The following is an 18,511-nucleotide window of genomic DNA, read 5'->3' on the forward strand; positions in this document are numbered from 1 at the left end:
TAGCGTGATTTGGGCTCAATGGAGTGAAAGACACAGATACCTGCACAGATCATGCATCATAGTGTGATATGTTCTAACAAGCCATGTCCACAACATTACTGATATGTGTAAAGATGTCTCCAAGGTGTGATCTAAACTCCATGCGCCGTCAGCTCAATGGAGTCTCTGTGTGCTGAGACTCTGCTATGTAATGTTCTGTATGCTTCATGGTGCGATGCGGACTCCAAAGCGTGAGGTGTATCCAATGCATTATCTGCTGCGCACAGCCCTTGTGACCAGACGCTTCTACATGAGTGCTAGGGTTTTGTGTCATAGAGCCAGGTGGAGGTACTCTTGTGCAGCATTGTTTTAGGTAAATGATGAGCAGTTAGGATTGTCAGTCCTGGAAATAGCAGTTCAGTGGCCTGTAAACCGAGACTTATCGGCTTCAGCTACGAAAGGGCCATGCCCTGGGGGTTTACTTCCGATGAAAAGAGTCATACTGTCTTTCACCACTACAATGCTGAGAATGAGAGGCGAGATCAAGTTGGTGGGCACACCTTCACCGAAACCTATATAGCTAGCTGCAGAGTTCATTTATCAATTCTAGCCGAGGTGCATGAGTGGAAGGAAAATGGGTTACCAGTGGACTTTTATGTGCGTGCTCGTGAGTGCCGGCCTTCTGCAATGGGCAGGTGAGTACACCAACGCACGTCTAACAGATGATACAGCAAGAGAGTGAGAGTCGATGGGGGGAGAGAGAAAGAGTAAGAGCATTCCAAACACAGACTATTTATAATATCTGTAGAAGCACAAAAGAGGCCACTTGGACCAGAACAAACATTTCACGGAAATTAGTAGCTCGAGTCTAACTTGCTGTAGCAGGTAGAGCATCAGCACCTCTCAGCTATCTCTCCTCACGCATATAGTACCCAATGCGAGTATTATTGATATTGTTTTTGTATAGTTATTATATGCAAACAAACATGTGTCTTTGCCAAATAGGCAGTATATATGTCGTACATGTGGGAAAATAAAACAGGTCTAGATATCTGCAACACCATCGTGAAACCTGCACACTCGTAGCAGACAATGCTATGCTATGTAAACCTTCTTCAAACACCAGAATATGAATAACATGGCCACCAAAAAGATCTATTGTAACAATGAATAAATCCAGCACAGGCAGACGAGGTGCACGTTTTCATAACACAGAGAAAATAAATGCGCAGTATCGGCAGCATTCATTACATGTCCATTACATAGAGAACTGTGCTTTATAGATATAACTGTGTCATCTTCCGCCAAAAAAATCATGTGCAGCATCGGCAACAGAATCGCACTGTCCCTCGCCTGAGAAAAGGATCGGCGTGAGTAGGCACATACAAGCACGCTTGAACACACAAACACGGTGCAGTGCAGCATGGGCAGCGACATTGCCAGCTTCGTTAACAGAGAACAGTGACTGCACCGGCAACATCACTGCAAGCATTTCCACACACAGATAAGGGGTGTAGCATGAACAGTGTCGTGCTTGTAGACTTTCTAGAGCAGCAGTGTGAAGTCTGCTCCACTCTCACTCCCATGCTCTGACCCAAGGCCGGCGTTTGGGCGGTGCGAGCGAGTAAATGTCACCCCTTCCTGTAATCACAGAAGTGGCATCAGTCGGAGTAGGCAAATTGAAAATTAGCCAGGATTTTCCAGGTTACATTTATTAGAGCTGGAAGTTTGACGTATGATCTACGTTGATCGAGTTTCAGTAATAGAATAATTAACACCTTCTTGGTGTACCCCTGCTCAGTAATTAGCGTTTCACCAGTGTTTTTTTCATCCACAAGTAAAAGGTGTGGTTCCAGTAAATTCTTGGGTGCCTTATAAAACTCATACCTCAGCCCTTCAGGACCATGGGCCCTAGATCCTCAACACTCTCCAAATGCATTTTCAATATTTTCCCGCGGTCAGGAAATGTACTTTCCTCTCCCTCGCGCCACGGAAGGGCATTCTGCTCAAGATGTTTTCATAGTGCGTTTTTCTCTGTAGAGGATAGTTTTCGTAGTGGGCAGTGAAATTTGTGAAAAATGTCGCCTTTCTTAGTGTCTAACTTCCTCTGCTGATTCATTTTCCCTGTAATGCCGGTGTCCTCAACAATCTGGCTGAAATCCAGTCAGAGCATTCGCCCTTTGCATATCTGTGTGGAGTAACTGTGAAGAACCCTCCCTCTCAGCGATGGTCCTAAAGGGGTTCTCTAAATGCTGTGACCTCAGCCAAGAATGATGTCTTCTTCCGTAACGCACCTACTGAGACTTTCACCAAATTTCCAGGTTAGTCAGGTGGTGTCACACCATCTTTAGCTCACGCAATGGTGACTTTATGTATCAGTATAAACACTCCCCAAGGGCAAGTAAAATGTGAGGAGTAGTTGCTATGAATGCCACATCCCGGGCGAACGCTGCATATCTATGACACAAGAGGTGGCTTTTCTGTACCATGGCTTTGTTTATTCAGTGCCATTTTGGAGACGTCACCGCTCTTTCCGGCCCTTGCATTGTGATTTAGCATATTTAGATTCCACCTCAACACCCACATTGGAAACACGAGAGACACGTTGCCCCCACTCCTACTCCTGCCACCATGGCCTCATATGCACGAATTTGGTACCTAGCTTACCCCCCCCGCCCCAGTCACTTGCCATCAGCCTGTGTGTATTGTTTGGTGCAACAGAGGAGCGAAGCCCTTCCACACTACCCTGCCCCTAACAATCACAGCAAGTACCCCACAACGTGATTACATTTTCCTAACGAAAAACAGATTAAGGGGGTCATTCTGACCCCGGAGGTCAAGGACCGCCGGGGCCAGGGTCGGCGGGAGCACCGCCAACAGGCTGGCGGTGCCCCGCAGGGCATTCTGACCGCGGCGGTTTGGCCGCGGTCAGAAGAGGAAAACCGGCGGTCTCCCGCCGGTTTTCCGCTGCCCTATTGAATCGTCCATGGCGGCGCAGCTTGCTGCGCCGCCATGGGGATTCTGACACCCCATACCGCCATCCTGTTCCTGGCGGTTCGCCCGCCAGGAACAGGATGGCGGTATGGGGTGTCGTGGGGCCCAAGGGGGCCCCTGCAGTGCCCATGCCAATGGCATGGGCACTGCAGGGGCCCCCGTAAGAGGGCCCCACAAAGAATTTCAGTGTCTGCTTTGCAGACACTGAAATTCGCGACAGGTGCAACTGCACCCGTTGCACCTTCCCACTCCGCCGGCTCCATTCGGAGCCGGCTTCCTCGTGGGAAGGGTGTTTCCCACTGGGCTGGCGTGCGGCCTTTTGGCGGTCGCCCGCCAGCTCAGTGGGAAACCCAGAATAACCGCAGCGGTCTTCTGACAGCGGTGCGGTATTCTGGAGGGGGGAACTCTGGCCACCCGCCAGAGTTAGAATCACCCCCTAAGTGTACTAATTAGGAGCACTACATGACTTGTTACGTGCATCAGCCCGACTTTCTATTGCAGAAAACATGACATTCCTCAATCTCATTTATCAACCGATAAGAATGACCTAGGATGCCACTAGTATAATCTATTATTACTACATTTTTTATATCAAGTTCAGCGAGGCAGGCAATACAATCCCAACAAAATTTACTTTTGTGCAGATATTGACCTCGGCACATCAATAGAAGTCCACGGTTAACCATCTAATTGCTAGCATGCAGTCTTAATTATCATGTTACACTCCAGTCACCGAGTCTCTTCTGCAGTGTTTACAACTCTGCCTCTCCGCCCCCTATCCGTAGCGCCTTCCACATAATACCATTACTCGACATGTGACAGTCTGCAAACTCCTGTCACACAGTGATGAAGAAGCGTCCTTCCCTTGTACTTGATAGCGCGTCAGAGCCTTGGTAAGTAAACTTACAAGGAGACACACCTCTGAACCTTTGGACCACGTTCGGGGACTTCCCAGTACAAGGTATCTTTTTGACATTCCAGACCAATAGATCAATAACCCAATCAATAATCACAGTAACTAATCAACAGTTAATCAATAACATTTAATATGAATCAATTAGGTTGAACACACCATGACTTTTCAGTCCTGAATAACCACGCCAGTTTAGTTAAGTGTTAGGATATTTATTTCCCTATTTATTACAATCTAATATCACCTCCGTTAATCTCATTAGTAATCAATCTCATTAGTAAGTCTTCAGATTTTCAATTAAGGGGGTGATTGCCGGGGTCCGCGGGAGCACCGCCAACAGGCTGGCGGTACTCCTTTGGGCATTCTGACCGCGCCGGTACAGCCGCGGCCAGAAACGGAAAGTCGGCGGTGTACCGCCGACTTTCCGCTGCCCAGGGGAATCCTCCATGGCGGCGCAGCTTGCTGCACCGCCATGGGGATTCCGACCCCCATACCGCCATCCTGTTCCTGGCGGTTTCGGCCGCCAGGAACAGGATGGCGGTATGGGGTGTCGTGGGGCCCCTGGGGGCCCCTGCAGTGCCCATGCCAATGGCATGGGCACTGCAGGGGCCCCCATAAGAGGGCCCCACTTAGAATTTCAGTGTCTGCTTAGCAGACACTGAAATACGCGACGGGTGCTACTGCACCCGTCGCACCCCTTCCACTCCGCCGGCTCCATTTGGAGCCGGCTTCCTCGTGGAAGGGTGTTTACCGCTGGGCTGGCGGGCGGCCTTTTGGCGGTCGCCCGCCAGCCCAGCGGGAAACCCAGAATGACCGCCGCGGTCTTTTGACCGCGGTACGGTTTTCTGGCGGTTTCCGCTTGGCGGGCGGCTCCCGCCGCCCGCCAAGCTTGGAATGACCCCCTAAGTGTACTAATTAGGAGCACTACATGACTTGTTACGTGCATCAGCCCGACTTTCTATTGCAGAAAACATGACATTCCTCAATCTCATTTATCAACCGATAAGAATGACCTAGGATGCCACTAGTATAATCTATTATTACTACATTTTTTATATCAAGTTCAGCGAGGCAGGCAATACAATCCCAACAAAATTTACTTTTGTGCAGATATTGACCTCGGCACATCAATAGAAGTCCACGGTTAACCATCTAATTGCTAGCATGCAGTCTTAATTATCATGTTACACTCCAGTCACTGAGTCTCTTCTGCAGTGTTTACATCTCTGCCTCTCCGCCCCCTATCCGTAGCGCCTTCCACATAATACCATTACTCGACATGTGACAGTCTGCAAACTCCTGTCACACAGTGATGAAGAAGCGTCCTTCCCTTGTACTTGATAGCGCGTCAGAGCCTTGGTAATTAAACTTACAAGGAGACACACCTCTGAACCTTTGGACCACGTTCTGGGACTTCCCAGTACAAGGTATCTTTTTGACATTCCAGACCAATAGATCAATAACCCAATCAATAATCACAGTAACTAATCAACAGTTAATCAATAACATTTAATATGAATCAATTAGGTTGAACACACCATGACTTTTCAGTCCTGAATAACCACGCCAGTTTAGTTAAGTGTTAGGATATTAATTTCCCTATTTATTACAATCTTATATCACCTCCGTTAATCTCATTAGTAATCAATCTCATTAGTAAGTCTTCAGATTTTCAATTAGAACGTAATTAATCAATCCATAGAGAATATTATTCAGCATTCAAACACAGCATTAAAATGAAGCAACTTAGCAAAGTCTCAGTAGTACATGATTCAACAAAGCAAGAACTCAGTCATTTGTCTATTTGCGTCAGATATTTGTGAACTCCTTGACTAACCTCGAATTAGCATCAGCATGTTGGGCTTCATGCAAAACATTTTAGCAAACACGAATTTAGAAAACATCTAACTATGGCCTCTGTCAAAATAGCAGTTGGTACCTAGAAAGAAAAGGCAAACAGACAATTACAATTTTCTGAATCAGATACTTACCAGTCCAACAGATCAGCAAACAGCGTTAGGCTTCGTCCTCAGGACATCAGTCGATTCATCATCAGCAGAGATAAGACGGGCAGAGTCTCAATGTAGCATAGCTAAGGAATAGGACTCCTCCCTCATATGGAAGAGAAGTAAATATCAGGTAAGAAACTGGTAAAGGATGATTTAGAGTATCAGGACGAACAAACGGCAAAGTCTCAAAAGAAAAATGGGCCCCCTTCTCCTTGGGATGTGCGGTTAAATCAAAACTGCCTAATTTGCTCTTAATTCCTCATTGGATAATACTTAGTGCATCGTTATCTCCAATAATTCTCCACACACTTTACTAGAATTTTCCACAAACCACAGTTCTCATGTCGCTGATTGGTCCTTGTTATAGAGTTCTTCTTTGGTTTGAATGTCAGGTAAGAAAAGTTACACTTTATGCTCCAGTCAGTGGTTCCACTGTTTTCCTCTATTCCAGGCAGCCTTGCACCTGTTGAGAATTACACTGTTGCATTCGGCAAGAAAGTCTCCTTGAGCAAGTCGAGTCCCATGAGAAAGAATGTACTACGGCTACACACATAACTTCTGGAAAAGTACAGCTTCGTGTCCTTCATGAAAATAGCACATTACACGTTTAGAAAATGTTTTTTAATACGAGACCAGGCAGCTAGGCCCAGACCCTCGCTAAGCTAAGGCCTTCTAATTTAATAAGCAAACTCCTAATACATGACTCTAATTATGAAATGCTAATACAAATTCAAAACATTAGTACATAATTAATTCATCATTAATAAGTTTCATTAATCTTCGTATACATTGGTAGTCACTCCCCGTGGGCACATTTCAAACATGTGCATTATTTTCTATGTTGACACATTTTCTATGGAGCTTCATCACACAATATATTGCAAGCTTTTCATGTTAATATCAATTTTAAAAGACACGCTTCAACAATCCCTCCTCTGATGACTTTTGTCATCACACAATCGTTCTCCGAGAAATTCTACATTTAAAATTCTCTCAACTCAATCTTTTCCCTTCTTGGCTTCCCCTTTGATTTTGCCCTATACAATTTTTCCCTTTGTTTTTCTTCCCTCTTCTTATTATTTTTCATCATTTTTAATTTTATTCTCTTACTAATTTTACATGCCACCCATAATCCAAATAAACAAGCTAGAACAATCAATATCCCCTGTACAATTTTTGACAATATCCCATGCCAAATGTTACTAAGCCAATTTCCCACTGAAGCAAATCCCTTTCCAGCCTTTTCCCAAACACCTGGTTCTTTCAATTCCTTCAAATCCATACTATCCTTAGTCAAGTTAGTAAGCATACTTCTAATCTCATTACTATTATCTGGTATGTAGGCACAACAATGACGCTCATTGAGCATCTTACAAACTCTGCCATTTTTCGATAAAAGAATGTCTAAAGCAAGCCTGTTTTGAACAGTCATGGCCCTCTCCGCAGCAAGTTCAGTATCCATCAGGAGTATAGCCCCTGAAAAATTTGTCAGCATGTTATCCACAATAGTAGACAACTTTCAAATCTTTATGGAGTTTAAGATAACTCCCACTGAAGGAATTATCGGCCCAAATATGCCTCCTACTACACCAGCAGCAGTTTTTCTCTTCTGCCTAGTACGATGTAATTTGGAAACCTTTTCAAATAGTCAAGTTAATATATCATTGGGAAAACTATCCCCAGATAACATGTCCCATACCATCCCTTTGGAAGACGGTAATAATCATTAAGTCCACATGTATAATAGATCCCTGGGATTGCAGGATCCTGTCCATTTAACATGAACGTCCATTTACTCCGAAACAAAAACACATGCTTACATTCACTCATTCCCACAAACACATTGTCATAATATGACTTTGGCCTAGATATGCAAAGCTTCCCTACATGTAATGCACCTAAAGCTAGCTTCCCTTGTACTCTAATTGCACCATACCCTTCACTACTAGCAAAAACCTGCTGCTGCAATCCTTTTTCTAACTTGCCCTTTAAGGCCCTTCTTCTATCTTCTGTGTGATCTAGAAAGCTTTTCTCTACAGGTGTAAGCAAGCATGTCAAGTTATTGGGGTACTGCATAAGATGTGCTAATCGTCAATGTCGACTCAAAGAAGCCTTTAACTAACCTTATACTATAGTATTTAGCTACCTCACTCAAATCCTCTATTATATGTACATAAGAAAACACAAGATCATAATTCGAATAAAAGTATTGAATCTCCTCCTGGTTATAGAATCTTGTTAGTAGCAGACTACAACTTATCCCATACGTTAGTGGCAGACTGTGATAGGTAACCCCCTCTTGTACTGAAACAGGAATCTGTGCACACACAAAGCAATCTTTCGCATCCATTGTGTCAACATACTCACTCAGCAAGCGATAGAAAACATTAGTGGAGAGTTCCCCTTTTTGTTAGTTCCCTCATGCAAATATCTCGTATCCTGCTCAAACCTCTCCCAAGCTGTTAGTGCAGTGATAGTTTCAGGAATTGTAGCGTTGTTAGTCACACTCTTATTCATTAGTGTCATATCAACAACCACAACCATAATGAATATCACACACACAACGCCTAACCCAACACCCAAATATTTACAACGCCTACCCCCTCTATTATCCTGACTAGTGTTAGCCATGATCTGTAAAGAATCAGAAAGTGAAGGATGGTTCATTCAAACAACAACAGAGGATGGTTAGAAAAAAATCTTCTTCTTTTTTTTTTTTTTTCCCACAACAAAGTTAAACAAGCGAAAGTCTTCCTTCAGTAATTATATACAGCTTGCATTTGCACTCCCAGGATCTTTGTCAATTCAGGTTAGCAGCTTGTCACAATCAGTTTTTCAAAAGTCAATTCAGGTTTTCAAAGTCTCATCCGGTAAATTCTCAGTCTCTTTTCTCAATATTTTTTCTCAACTTTAATTCGATCTTGATACCAATTCAGTCTACTTCAGATAGACTCAGATGCCAAAGTATTGACCTGGAACTTCTCGATCAAAGCAAAATGCCTAGAACTCTTGTTGCCATTCAGCTGTCGTTGCATACGCCCATTCAGGACCTGCGTACCTTCTGTTCGCTACTCTCTTTCTCTTCAACTTGCGATCACCTTGCAACTCTCCTTCACTTAGATCTTCTGTCCTTGTTGTATCAACTTCTTCCTCTACTGCATCTTCAACAACCACTTCTCCCTTCTTCACTTGTAATTCTGGCCACTTGTCTCCTTTCAGTATTTCTCTGGTCTTTGATCTCTCTCGTGGTAACCCTTCGCCCTCCTCTGGCTCTATAGTGTTTTCTCGTGATGGACCTGCAATCTGCTCAGGAGGAGTTTGGGCACTCTGACTCTCTTCAGCCTCAACTCCTGTGCCTTCTGGGTCTGTCAGGTGCTCTAGCTCATTTCCATAATCGTCTGCTTTTGGGAGAACCTCCCTCTGATTAGGCTCTCCTGTTGCCTCAGTTGAGATAGGCTCACCGTCACCCCTCAGGATCTATTCTCCTTCGTCTCTTACTGGAGTGACCAAGCCATCCTCAACGGGCTCTCCTTCTGTCTCAGTTCCCCTTCGATCACTCTCCAGCCCTGAGACTTCCTTTTCTGTTGTTGGTACTTTCAACAACTCCACTTCCTCATCAGTTGGACACGTCACCTTCTTTGTGTGACTGGCGTGGATCCAGTTCGGAATTCCTGCACACTTCACAGCAGTAGTAGTCGTTAGTATCACTTGGTATGGCCCCTTCCAACGTGGCTCCAAACACATCTTCCTTACGTGTTCCTTGATGACAACCCAGTCACCAGCTTTCCGGTTATGTCCTGGATCATTTATCAGTGGCAGGGTGGTAGCTTCCACCTGGTTAGAAAAAGAGCGGACCCCATCAGCCAGACCCTTGCAGTAGTCCAACACCATATCATCTGTGATATTCACAAGAGCATTCGCAGGCACTCTGGGCAATCTCATAGCTCAGCCCATGAGAATCACATGAGGAGACAGTCCTGTTTTCTTCTTTGGTGTATTTCTCATTGACATTAGCACCAAAGGTAACGCATTGGGCCATTTCAAATTCGTGGCTGCACGCTTTTTCGCCATCCTCGACTTCAGGGTACCATTCATCTCCTCCACCAGTCCTGATGCTTTGGGGCGATAACTACAATGAAACTTCTGTTCAATGTTCAATGCTGCACACAATAGCTGAACCACCTCGTTGTTGAAGTGACTTCCCCTATCTGATTCTAAAGAGATCGGAAACCCAAACATGGTATCAATTCCCTAAGCAGCAGCTTCGCTACTGTGAGGCTGTCATTCCTGCGTGTAAGGTACGCTTCAATCCAAAGACTAAAGATACACACAATCACCAACACATACCTCAAGCCTCCACACACAGGCATCTCAATAAAATCCAATTGTATTCTGCTAAATGGACCTGCAGCTCTCCCAATGTGGCTCAAATTCACCATTGTCCCTTTCCCCGCATTCATCAGTTGACAGATGATACACCTATGGCAAATTACTTCTGCAGCTTGTCTGAACTTCAGGTTAAACCAGTCAATCTTGAACAACCTGATCATGGCACCCCTCCCTATTTGTGCTTGACCATGGTAAAACCTCGCAAATTGTGACAAAAGACTGTTCAGCAGGACCATTTCCCTTCATCTGAAACCCATAAGTCATCTGGTCTTTGTACACATTGCTTCCTGACCCAAAAATGCTTCTCATCTTTGCTGATACAACCCAGCAACAATCTCAACTCTTCTAACGTGTCAATCACCCTTAAGGCGTAACCTGGGCATGTCTCATTTTCTGTTTCAGGTAACAGTTCCCACTGATCTTTAAACGATATACAGTTCAATGCACAAAACCTTGCGACTTGATATGCATATCCATTTCCCATTGAAACAAAGTCTTGTGACTTCAGGTGAGCACTGCATTTTACCACGGCAATTTCATGAGGTAACTGAATCGCGTGCAACAACTCCTTAATTCTCTCACCATTTTTCACTGACGAACCTGAAGAGGTCAAGAAACCCCTCTGTGACCATAGTTGGCGAAAATCATGGACAATTCCGAATCCGTATCGGCTATCAGTATAGATAGTCACTCTCAACTGGGCAGAAGAATGGCAAGCTCTAGTAAGAGCAACCAGTTCAGCTACTTGAGCAGAATATATTCCTTGAAGCCAAGACGCTTCTAGGATGCCAGAAATCGTGCATACAGCATATCCGCCTCTCAGCACTCCTACTGAGTCTCTCAAACATGAGCCATCAACAAAGATAATTTGGTAATTTTCATCCAATTGGGTATCTTTAATTTCAGGCCTCGGTTTGGTGCACATTTCTGTTACCTCAAGACAATCATGTTCTACATCTTCAACATTTTCAACCTCTGTGTTTTCATTTGGAAGCAAAGTTGCCGGGTTCAACACTGTACATCTTTTCAATGTTACATTTGGTGACCCCAGTATAATCATTTCATATTTTGTCAATCTTACATTTGTCATGTGCTGCGTTTTAGTACGAGTCAACAGTATTTCAACTGAGTGAGGAACCATGACTGTTAGGGGATGTCCCATCACTATTCCCTCACACTGAGTGAGGCTTTGTCCAACTGCTGCTACTGCACACAGACAATCCGGTAAGGCTGCTGCAACTGGGTCCAAAGTAGCTGAAAAATATGCTACTGGTCGGTTAACACCTCCATGGACCTCTGTCAGGACAGACAAAGAACAAGCATCACATTCATGACAAAACACAACAAAAGGCTTTGTGTAATCAGGCATACCTAAAGTTGGAGCCCTGCACTTGCTCTCCCTTAACTCAGTAAACGCTTTCATTTCTTTTTCTTTCAGCACTAAGACATCTGGCCCTTCTTTGACTGTCAGTCTCTCCAATGGCTTGGAGATGACTGAGAAATTAGGGATCCATTGACGACAGTAACCCACCATTCCTAGAAACATACTAACATCTCTCCGTGTTGTTGGGGGATTCATCTGTAACAGTGCAGTTACTCTTTCCCTGGATAACTTCCTTGACCCTTTCTCAATTTGATGACCCAAGTACTTCACCTCTTTCTGGCAATAGTGCAATTTCTTTGGGGACACCTTGTGTCCATTGTTTCCCAAGTGAGTCAGTAAGGCAATCGAATCATACTTGCACTCATCCCTTGTCTTAGAAGCAATCAACAGATCATTAATGTACTGCACTAGAGTTGATTGAAAAGGCAATTCCAATGGCTCCAAATCCTTCTTCAGTATCTGATTGAATATGGAAGGTGATTCCGAAAACCCTTGAGGAATTCGACACCAACTGTGAACCTTATCCAGAAATTTAAAACTGAAGAGAAATTGGCTGTCCTCATGAAGAGGCACAGAAAAGAATGCTTGGGACAAATCAATTACTGTGAACCATTCTGCACCACTGGGCAGCATTTCACCACTATGTCATTGATCTTTCACAAATCTTGGACAATCCAAACCTTCCCACAAGGCTTCCTCAGTCCCATTATTGATGAATTACATTGACTGCTCATCACTTCCTTCAAGACTCCTTGTTTCACAAAATCTGCAATTAATTGCGCAACCTTTGTAAGGACATCTTGTGCCATATGATACTGCGGTACCCAGGGGAACATAGCATTCGGTCTCACACTGACCTTAACTGGCTCTACTCCTTTTATCAGCCCTACTTCTTTCCCTGTTAAGTCCCAAACCTTCTCTTCGACTGTTCCCTGCAAGTCTGCCGGGAGATCAGCCACTGTGAACATTGGGACAAAGTTAATCAGAGGGTAATCCTCGTCTGTAGTCTCGGTTTCAGGCTCTGGAACTTGCTCCTCTTCTCCTTCATCATCACTGTTTGTCTGAACCTCAATTCCCTCATTTGAACAGGTGATTAAACACCTTGTCTTGCACAGTAAATCTCTTCACAATAGGGACACAGGACTTGAATCGCAAACCACAAATCCGTGCAATCCCTGAAAGGTGCCAAGCTCAACCTGAACCGGATCTGTGATTGGGTTATTCAAGAGTTGGTTCGCTACTCCCACTACCTTAACTGTACGTCCCGAAAGAGGCGGTTTCGGAACCTCTGCACTTCTGACTGTAGAGCGTGTAGCTCCTGTGTCGACCAAGAATGAAACTTTGTGACCCATTACCTTTCCCTGAACATAGGGCCCTTTCTGATCTACCTCTAAGGACGCTGCAAGCCTACACTCCTCGCTATCTGAACTCTCATCCGACCATTCATCTTTTATTCCATTCTCGCCACGCAATGGGAATTGTTGCACTGTGTTATTTTGACTCATTCTTTGACCTGTGACCTGTTGAGGAAACATCACTGGTTGCTGTTCCATTGGCGCTAAAGGAACTTGCATTTGCTGTCTAGGTACCATGGGAACCTGCTGTTGCATTTGTTCTAACTGCATCGGCTGATACGTGGCATCTGCACCTGCTGCATGGGTTGAAAACCCTGCATCTGATTCATGTTATTCTGAAAGTTCGGATTAGGACCTCTCAGCCTCGTTCCCTTCACATTTTGAAATGCACTGATATCATTTGTTTGTTGAACAACACCCTCCTGCACCATCATCGGGCACTCCTGTTTCCAATGTCCAACGATCCCGCAAGCATGACAAGGCAACATCTTATACATCCCCTGCACATCATTTTGAAGCACTACAGTGTTCAAATCTGGACTTCTGTTCACAAAACCTCAGTGACCTCTGCCTCTCACTTGCCCCTGAAACATCCTGTTTCCTTGCGGCTGTTGCACCGTCTGCTGTAGGCAACCTCCCTGCATCCCTGACTGTGCTGCCTTAATTTGCATCACCATCGCTTTCTCCTTCAACTTTCTCTGCTTCAACTCAATCTCGTCACTACAGTACTTTGCATACTGCAACACCTCATCAATCGTCTTCGCTTGTCAGCAAATCAAGTGACTCTTAATCATTTGGCTAATCTCAGGTCTCAACCCTTCAACAAATCGAAACACAAGGTGATTCCTGTCCTTCGCCTCAAGAACCTCTATACCACTGTAGTGCTTGAATGCCTTCAACAACCTCTCATAATAGGCATGTATCGACTCCTTGGCTTCCTGAGCCGTCTGATCAATCTTTTGCCAATCAATATTCTTCGGTGAAACCCTCGATTTCAGAAACTCAATCACCTTATAGTAATATTTCATCACCTCAGGAGACAGTGCTCCTGTGATTCTGTCCCTTGCCAGTTCCTTGGTCGGCCAATCCACACCCCTCTTGCACTCAAGCCTCAAATCAGCTGGGACTACGATCTCAAAGAGAGTGTTCAGGTCTTCCCAGAGGCATTTAGCAAGCTTCACAAACCTGTCCGTCTGCTGATACCATTCTATTGGATTCTCCCTCAGCCTGGGAAAGTCATTCGTAAATGACAGAATATCACCTCTAGTCCACGGCACATGCTCAAGAACCCCTCCGGCAGTCTCTCTCATTGGTAGCATCTTTACCGCACCGGTATCTGGTAAGGCTTTTGCTGACTGTTCTATGTAATCACTTTTCCTCTTATCTCTTTTCTTCGTTCATCTGCCTTCCCACTTCTCTAAGGCTCCCCAAACTTGTGCACTCTGCAGAATCTCTTTAAGGTGTGCCTTCATCCCAGTAGACCTCATGTGTTCGAAATCCTTAGGCTCAAAGTGTAACCTATAACTTCTCTTCAGATGTTTGGTATTTTCTAAATCTATTCCGTAGTTATCTGCCAAATTCGCCAACCTCTGTTGCACCCTGCTCACTTCTTTTGTTATTTTTGGACACAAGTATCTCAATTCTGCTTCCATGTATGACTCTAACCTGTTCACTTCCATGCTCCCTTCAACAAGTTCATTGGCCTCCATGCCCAACCTCACAAAATTCAGGTACTCTTCTCCTTCCATTCTCCCTGCTGCTGCAGGAGTAGTCTGTGGAGTATTAAGCTTGTCTAACCAGTCGTTCAACTGTTGTGCTGTTAACCCTTGTAAGGAGATATTCCCAGCCTGCGCTAAAGGTGTCTGCGGTATATTCACACTTGTGATCTGCAGTCTCGAACCTGTCTGTCTCATGGCCTCTGGAGGAGCCCCAATCGGACTGAAGTATAACAAAGACCTAGATCCTTCAAATGTCGGTTCCACTGAAGTCATTCCTTGAGAGCTCCATACGAACCCTCCTCTTGTCATCTTTTGAGTCACTATCCCTTGATCGCATACACTAGGCTTCGCCTGCGCATACAACGGTACTGGTGGACCAACTGTATGGGCAAGAATAAGGCAGCTGGCGTCTGTCTGTTTCCCAAAACCTGTGGGGTATTAACTCCCATGTTCTGGTTCATAATTGGTGCCATGGCTGACTGCTGTCCTGTGACCGAAGTATAATTTGGAATCATTTGTTGCTGTACTTGGGGCAGTAAGGGTGGAGTAGGATCAGTCTGAATCAACTTTGGTCTCAAATATGCCGTCTCTGTTGGCACCATCAGCTTCGTTGTAGTCTCTAAGATTGGAACATCAGGGTAAAGTCTCTGAACCTGTGGTGGTTGCACCTGTGACTGCATACCTTGGGCAGTAGACACGCTAAAACTACTCTGCACCGGAACTGGTGCTGAGACAGGACTAACCTGTATCAGGCTTGTTGCCACCTTGTCTTGAATCGAACCTGCAGGACAAAACTAGTACTAGGTCTATTGTCATCTTTCGCATATGGTGGTGGTCGGTCATTCAGCAACTGATTAAGGAACTCATCATCAAACCTCTTTGTCTTTGAAAGGACTTTTGTCAGACTTACAAGTAGCTTTCCCCCTTTTGTCTTCACTTTCTTGAGCTATTGCTGGAAACAGCCTGACCCCATCTATTGTTTCTCTCCTCCAAACTCTCTGTGCACTGTCGCACCTAGCCTCCGCTAGTATCTTTCTGCTTTCCTCATTCTCCTCTCAAATTTTTGTTGCTGTTGTCGTATTGCCATCAGTTCCCAAATTGCTAATGCCTCAAACTGCGCTGGTCTCGGAGGTAGCTTTAGCTCATTTAGCACCCTCCGCAAATTTTCCAAAACCCTCAAATTGAACGTTCCGTGCTCCGGAAATGCCAAACACCCTTCTTTCTCTGTCGCTTTGCACCATTGCTTTAGCCAAAGACATGGTGCGACACCCTTTTCCTCCATTACAGCATAAGCCGGTGTATCCTCTGGCGGTGTAACTTCCCCTACACTCACGGTAATATATACGTCTCCCCTCAAAGCGCTCTTTAAAGCCTTGAAAAATGTCATTTTGCGTCTTTTATTTTATTTACACTCGAATCAGGAATTGACTTTAATTCCCAGAGCTCTCTTCGCCTACATTCCCAACCAATTGCCTCTCACGGACGGGTGCCAATCCATGCGTGACCCTTCTCACTAACCAACCTATCCCAGTGCAGCTCTAATGGCGTCACACTCACACACACTGCGGCTGACAAAGTCTTACGGCTTGTCTTCCCACTCTCAATTCACACACAAACTAATGCAATATATTGCGAGCACCAATAAAAACTCAAATTTGCCGGTTTACTACAGGAAGAGGTAACACAATCGCTTCAGAACTTTACAGAGATTTCGCTTAGCCTCGGCCGCTACTCTCTCCTTCTCAGATCCCGCACTTCCAAGCTAAATTTTACTCTCGACTTGTCAATGGATTATTGTTCTAGCGCACTTTAGAACTCACCAAATCTCCATCGAAGTTTTCATTCACTCACTTTTGGCTCATACTCGACTCGTCGATTTCACCATCGACATATTAAACCGTACAAATTACAACATAAACCAAGTGTCTCATACACTTATCAATATACACTGGAGTCTTAGACCACACAGGGCCCGTACATCATCAACAACCACGTGGACAATTTTTGAGCACAAAGCGCCACACTCACATGAAGTTCGCTGACTACCCTACTCTCACACTGCGGAGTACGCACACTCCTACTAAAACATCACCATCTGGCCTAAATTCTCACAAACTTCACAATTCACCTGCGATATGCATAAGCTGTGCAAGCACCAACCCTACTTCATCCACACTATCACTAGAACGCCAAGAACATACTCAAACTCCCTTCAGCAAGCTCCGAGATTCCGGGAAAGTCATTTGGCACTTAGGGGCACATCATCTCTCCAATTTGCATAATCAAAAAAGGACAATTTTCCCAAAACCCAATTTTCCGATACACCTTGCTTACTTCCAAACCACACCCATCAGTTCATCAATTCCTACCGGTCCTTTCGAATCACCAACTCTATCAAACCGTAGTCCCTCGCCCTGGGGCCCCAAAGGGCCAAACCATCCGCACTGCTACCAAAAACTGATAGCGCGTCAGAGCCTTGGTAAGTAAACTTACAAGGAGACATGCCTAGGTCGATGAACCTTTGGACCACGTTCGGGGACTTTCCAGTACAAGGTATCTTTTTGGCTTTCCAGACCAATAGATCAATAACCCAATCAATAATCACAGTAACTAATCAACAGTTAATCAATAACATTTAATATGAATCAATAATGTTGAACACACCATGACTTTTCAGTCCTGAATAACCAAGCCAGTTTAGTTAAGTGTTAGGATATTTATTTCCCTATTTATTACAATCTAATATCATCTCCGTTAATCTCATTAGTAATCAATCTCATTAGTAACTCTTCAGATTTTCAATTAGAACGCAATTAATCAATCCATAGAGAATATTATTCAGCATTCAGACACAGCATTAAAATGAAGCAACTTAGCAAAGTCTCAGTAGTACATGATTCAACAAAGCAAGAACTCAGTCATTTGTCTATTTGCGTCAGATATTTGTGAACTCCTTGACTAACCTCGAATTAGCATCAGCATGTTGGGCTTCATGCAAAACATTTTAGCAAACACGAATTTAGAAAACATCTAACTATGTAAAATAGCAGTTGATACCTAGAAAGAAAAGGCAAACAGACAATTACAATATCAGATAGTTAGCAGTCCAACAGATCAGCAAACAGCGTTAGTCTTCGTCCTCAGGACATCAGTCGATTCATCATCAGCAGAGATAAGACGGGCAGACTCTCAATGTAGCATAGCTAAGAAATAGGACTCTTCTCTCATATGGAGGTGAAGTAAATAACAGGTAAGAAACAGGTAGAGGATGATTTAGAGTATCAGGATGAACAAACGGGCAAAGTCTCAAAAGAAAAATGGGCCCCCTTCTCCTTGGGATGTGCAGTTAAATCAAAACTGCCTAATTTGCTCTTAATTCCTCATTGGATAATACTTGGTGCATCGTTATCTCTGTCCAATTATTCTCCACGCACTTTACTAGAATTTTCCACAAACCACAGTTCTCATGTCGCTGATTGGTCCATGTTATTGACGTCTTTATCGGTTAGAATGTCAGATAAGAAAAGTTACACTTTACGCTCCAGTCAGTGGTTCTATTGTTTTCCTCTACTCCAGGCAGCCTTGCACCTGTTGAGAATTACACTGTTGCATTTGGCAAGAATGTCTCCTTGAGCAAGTCGAGTCCCATGAGAAAGAATGTACTATGGCTACACACACATAACTTCTGGAAAAGTACAGCTTTGTGTCTTTCATGAAAACAGCACATTACACATTTAGAAAATGCAGTTTAATACGAGACCAGGCAGTTA

At 44.4% G+C, this 18,511-nt stretch overlaps 1 protein-coding gene across 2 annotated transcripts in view; it reads left to right on the top strand.

Moving 5' to 3' along the window:
- The first annotated feature begins 593 nt into the window (after positions 1–593).
- LOC138300182 (deleted in malignant brain tumors 1 protein-like) overlaps positions 594–18,511 on the top strand; it is a 618,063-nt gene continuing 600,145 nt past the window's right edge. For both annotated transcript variants that reach the window (XM_069239160.1, XM_069239161.1), the window contains exon 1: positions 594–674. In XM_069239160.1, the coding sequence (XP_069095261.1) occupies positions 599–674 (76 nt within the window). In that variant the 5' untranslated portion in view covers positions 594–598. The remainder of the gene's footprint in view (positions 675–18,511) is intronic.

The sequence above is a fragment of the Pleurodeles waltl genome, chromosome 6 (assembly GCF_031143425.1).
Source record: "Pleurodeles waltl isolate 20211129_DDA chromosome 6, aPleWal1.hap1.20221129, whole genome shotgun sequence".
Taxonomy (NCBI): Eukaryota; Metazoa; Chordata; class Amphibia; order Caudata; family Salamandridae; genus Pleurodeles; species Pleurodeles waltl.